We start from the raw sequence: 5,711 nt of genomic DNA, 5'->3' as shown, positions 1-5,711 counted from the left end.
TCTGTCACTGGGCTGCTATAGAACACAGGGCACAAGGCATCAACGTGTAGCCCCCCCCCACCCCCCAACACGCACGCACACACGCACGCACGCACGTACGCACGCATACACACACCCCTGCAGTGAAAACCCGACTATTGCGCTTTGCACTACCCCAATTTCGATTCACCGACCCACCCCCGCACCCGTCTACAAACAGACAACGGAACATCGGCTAACCAGCTTCTACCACAGTGCCTACGCCCCCCCGACACGCACACGCACGCACGCACACACACACACACACACACACACACACACACACACACACACACACACACACACACACACACACACACACACACACACACACACACACACACACACACACACACACACACACACACACACACACACACACACACACAGTGAGCAGATTAATGCTTCCCGACACCCGCACCTGTACATACACATTCACATCTGACTCCGTGTCCTCGCACCTCCCCCCCACCGTCCGTCCGTCCCCCCCCCCGCCCCTAGTCTCCATAGTTCAGTATTCCGGGTTCCAGGAGACCCCTTGGGGGGAGGGAGGGGGGGGGGAGCAACAGAGAAAGGTGCAAGGGCCCCCGCCCACATTGTCTGCATTTAGGGCCATTTGTTTGGAGGGGTGGGGGACGTCAGGAAGCGGCGGCGACCGTGACTGCGCTGTCGTCACGATGTCACATCGTCACAGCTTTTTTTTCCCCCTCTCCAGTCCGTCTCCTGCTTTGTCTCCTCCGGTACCCCATCCCAACCCCCACCCCCCCCTCACTCCTTTCATGAAGGTCCACAACAGGAGACAAGGGTTGACTTGGGGGGGAGGGGGGGATCGGTTAGGCCGGAAAACGCCATAGTCGACGTTGCAGAGATGGTGGAAAGGAAGGGGGTGTGTGGGGGAATGGGGTGAGGGGGGGGGTTTCATTGTTGTCACCCTGCTCCTCCTTCGTCTCGTTAAGAGCACTGGTTCTCAACCTCGGGGTCCGGGGACCACCAGCTGCCCGAATTCGACCCATACGCGGGTCCTTAACTCCGCGAGCGTACAAACGGAACCATAAAAGGGTTCATTTGGGTTCCATTTTGTACGCTCTCTAGGAGTTACTGTACATACGCGTAATGGGGTCCAATTTGGACCCTGAATTATGGTCCCTCCCCGGACCCCCGACGTTGGGAACCAAGTGTCGTGGCGTTGAGGAGGAGTGGGCGGGGCCTCTGATGAGTGAGCGGCGTGGAGGCGGGGCCATCAGATGAGGCGCGTGGAGGCGCGCATGGTGTTCTCTGTACTGTAGTGCACGTTGTTCTGCTTCTGACGGTTGATCCTGTTGCTGCGCGGGCACTTCCTGTTGGGGGGGGGGGTGACAGGGTTTAGCTGTTTAACATAGATACAGTATACTCAGTGGTGGAAGAAGTACTCACATGTTTTACTTAAGTAAAACATATCAATACTGCAATGTAGAAATACTACGTTACAGGTAAAAGTCCGGAATTCAAAATTTACAATTTACTTGAGTAAAAGTACAAAAGTGTTGGTATCAAAATGTACTTAAAGTACCAAAAGTAGAAAGTACTCATTATGCAGAATGTCCCATTTCACAAGTTTTCAAAATGTATAAAAATCTTTTGAAAATAGCAGATCTACAAGCTCAAAATGCGACACATTGTGAGCTTGTAGATCTTCTATTTTCAAATGGTCGAAATGTACAGTATTTAGGGTTGAAGTGGTTAATGTATATTTTGTAGTAATAATGTAATCTTGTTTTGTAGTGATATGGATCTTCCTGAGTCTGAAATTGAAAAAAAAAAATCTATAAAGTAACTAAAGTTTTCAAATAATTGTAGTGGAGTAAAAGTACAATATTTTCCTTTGAGATGTAGTGGAGTAGAAGTAAAAGTATTGAAAATTGTAAATACTGAAGAAATTAAAAATACCTAAAAACTTCACTTGTACAGTAGGCTACTTGAGTAAATGTACTTAGTTACTTTACACCACTGAGTATTGTATATATACACCAGTGCTCATTTTGAGGTAGTTGAAAAACAGGTCTCTTCACAATTAAAATAATCATAACTAATAATGAATGTATGTCTATTGAAGCAAGAGCTCTCTCCACTATTAAAATCATCATACCTTAACTCATAATGCATCTATGTCTATTGAAGCATGAGGTCTCTCCACTATTAAAATCATCATAACTCATAATGCATGTATATGTCTATTGAAGCAGGAGGTCTCTCCACTATTAAAATCCTCATAACTCATAATGCATGTATGTCTATTCCAGCAGGAGGTCTCAGTCTCTCCACAATTAAAATCATCATAACTTGCTGAATTCTGAACCGATTTTCAAGCAGGCTATGTAAAATTAAATGTGGGTTTTCAGTATAAAAGCTTTACTCCCAGGTACTTATTTCTTACAGTGGAGTTATGGCAAGTTGACCCAGGTAATATGGCGGCACTGAAAGCGGTCAATGTGGCATCTAAAGTATTTTATGTTTAATGGTTTACACGAGGACATGCTTTGTATTCTTGCTTCCACTGCCACCTAGTGGTCAGTTGAGTGCAATACAGATCCACATGAAAGGACAGTTATTGGCTCTTTTCGACAGTGATTGAAGAAACACTCACATGTTTTACTTAAGTAAAAGTATCAATACCCTATTGTGGAAATAGTCTGTTAGAAGTACAAGTTTGGTATTCAAAGTTTACTTTGTACAAAAGTATTGGCATCAAAATGTACTTAAAGTACCAAAAGTAGAAAGTACTCATTATGCAGAAGGTCCTATTTCACATATTTTCAAATGTATTAAAAAGCTCACAACGCTTTGCGACACGCTGTGAGCTTGTAGATCAGCTATTTTCAAATTGCCAAAGTAGGCTGTATAGACATATAGGTCTGAAGTGGTTTTGTAATAATAATCACAATCTACAAAGTAACAAGTAATGTAACTAAAGTTTTCAAATAATTATAGTGCAGTAAAAGTACAATATTCGCCTGTGCGCTTGCAGATCTGCTATTTTCGCTTTGTTTATGAATCCAGGAAGGTTCTGGTTTAACCTTAATCCACTTCAACTCCAGCATCCGTATTCTTGGTCTGCTCTTTTTTTCCCTCTACACCAAACCCTTTTACCTCTACACACCAAACCTAAGATCTGCTATTTTCAGCGAATGTTCCCGACAGAATTATAAGCCGATAGCATTGACTTCCACTATAAAATAAAAGGTATTTCTGTGGCTCCTGATGCATCCAGTGGTTTACAACAGGGGTCTTCAACGTTTTTCAGCCCAAGGACCCCTTAGCTGAGAGTGAGATGAGGGTCTGTGAGCTTGTAGATCGGCTATTTTTGATAATTCAATGTAGAGTGAAAACAGACAAGTCACTGGTATAGAGCCCTGACTCCGCTCAACAACGCATAGGGGTTTAAAGGGATAGTTCACCCCCAAAATGATTTTCCTATCGATTAGTCCCCCCTCATGGATATTATTTAGTTTTTGTCTCATTCCTAAGCCAATAATTTGATGACCGGCAGTGGTTCCGGTAGGAGACACAAAGAGTGTCCTTTGTGTCTCCTACCGGAACTGCTGCCTATACCGGTCCGCTGGTCATCAAAAACCAAAAAATATCCATGATAGAAAGAAAAGAAATAATGTTTTTGGGTGAACTATCCCTTTAAGTGGTATAGTGGGGAAAGAGCCAAATGGCCCGAGTGATCCCACATGAAAGTCATCCATGGAACTCTTACACATGTTTAAGTCATGCAGAATACAATCTAAATGATTAATCACAGGACAAAGCTGTAGCCTCGCAATTTTAATGTATGACAAAAAAATACACTTCCGTGCTTCTACAACGTCTTATCTCGTTCTCCATTATATATTGTGCACACGATGTATGTGTGTGTGTATGACCATGTGTTCATGCATACATTTATTAATAAGAAATGTAGGTGTGAGTGTGCGTGTGTGTGTGTGTGTGTGTGTGTGTGTGTGTGTGTGTGTGTGTGTGTGTGTGTGTGTGTGTGTGTGTGTGTGTGTGAGACCATGTGTTCATGCATACATTTATTAATAAGACATAAGAGGTGTGAGTGCGTGTGCGTGTGTGTGTGTGTGTGTGTGTGTGTGTGACCATGTGTTCATGCATAAATGTATGAATGAAAAATGCAATGTTTAGGTGTGCGTGCATGTGTGCATGTGTTACTGGCAGTCGTGGAAAGTAACTAAGTACCTCAAGTAACTCAAGTACTGGAGTGTTTCCAATTTTCAGTACTTTTACTTCTACTCCACTACATCTCAGAGTGTGTGCGTGCGTGCCATGCATGTGTGCGTGTGTGTGTGTGCGTGCGTGCCTCACCTGGTAATGCACAGCACCACCACACAGATGATGGCGACCTGCAGCGCCCCGATGATGGAGGCGATGAGGACGTAGCGCAGCTTGCCGGAGCCGGGCACCACGTACAGCACGTTGTACTCCTTAGTGTCACACTGAGGCCCGCTGAAACCTGCGTGGCAGCTGAGATCACACACACGCACGCGCACGCGCACACACACACACACACACACACACACACACACACACACACACACACACACACACACACACACACACACACACACACACACACACACACACACACACACACACACACACACACACACACACGCCACACACACAGGCACACAGTCACACAAATACAAAACGTGTCAACCGCTGATAGAGAGACATGCATAGTTTATACTGTAGATGGATACAAAAAACACTGTAGGTATGTAGGTATAGGGGTGGGTCTGTCTGTCTGTCTGTCTGTCTGTCTGTCTGTCTGTCTGTCTGTCTGTCTGTCTAGGTAGGTAGGTAGGTATGCGAACGGCCCTTTCCCACCGGATCACTGTAACTTGGCAACTTAAAACCTGGAAGCCGCGTCTATAACCACGCCCCCGCTTCTGTGCCTTAAATAACTCCCGAAACGCTGACTTACCAAGTGATTCCATGGTGTGCAGAGATAAGCATTAGACTTCTAGTCCCAACGTCATGAGATCGGATTTCTTTACCTTGTCTAAAATACGTCACAAATTATTTTGTTAGGATTAAGGTTAGGTTTAGGCATAGTTTGCGAACGTTGCGAAGTCAGATTCAGCCGACTCAGTGCCGTTTGAGTCTCCCCCCCCCCCCCTGTAGTAAATCTGAGGACCCCCTAGGGGTCCCGGAACCCCTGTTGAAGACCCCTCGTTTACAAGATTAGTTCCGGACACACAGACAGACCCTCTTACAGACGGCTAGCCTCCTCCGTATGCACTCATGACCGTTCCAGCCTCTGCATGATGGAGGTGCTGTGTGATGGAGACCATGTGACTGTTATAGGTCCTGGGTGATGGGTGACCTTGCATGACCTTGAGTTTACTGTGGGGCTGGGAGGCCATCTGTGGCTCGTGTTTGTTGTGACTACAAGGCTGAGTGTGATTGATAGGTATGTGTGTGTGTGTGTGTGTGTGTGTGTGTGTGTGTGTGTGTGTGTGTGTGTGTGTGCGCGCACGCGTGCGTGTGTGTGTGTGAGCGAGAGAGCACAGGGGAGGGAGGGAGGGAGAGAGAGAGAGAGCGAGAGAGAGAGAGAGAGAGAGAGAGAGAGAGAGAGAGAGAGAGAGAGAGAGAGAGAGAGAGAGAAAAGGAGAGCAGTGACAACATAAAGGGAGACACAGAGAGAG

General features: G+C 45.9%; 1 protein-coding gene across 1 annotated transcript in view; it reads right to left on the bottom strand.

Moving 5' to 3' along the window:
• Positions 1–415: 415 nt before the first annotated feature.
• LOC308073721 (tomoregulin-2-like) overlaps positions 416–5,711 on the bottom strand; it is a 175,699-nt gene continuing 170,403 nt past the window's right edge. The window contains exons 9-10 of the mRNA XM_080412804.1: positions 4,366–4,524; positions 416–1,355 (exon numbers count right to left, since the gene is read on the bottom strand). Coding sequence (XP_080268930.1) covers positions 1,259–1,355; positions 4,366–4,524 — 256 coding nt within the window. The 3' untranslated portion in view covers positions 416–1,258. The remainder of the gene's footprint in view (positions 1,356–4,365; positions 4,525–5,711) is intronic.

The sequence above is a fragment of the Gymnoscopelus braueri genome, assembly GCF_963280865.1.
Source record: "Gymnoscopelus braueri genome assembly, chromosome: 18".
Classification (NCBI taxonomy): Eukaryota; Metazoa; Chordata; class Actinopteri; order Myctophiformes; family Myctophidae; genus Gymnoscopelus; species Gymnoscopelus braueri.
This window is presented reverse-complemented; position numbering and strand designations above follow the sequence as displayed.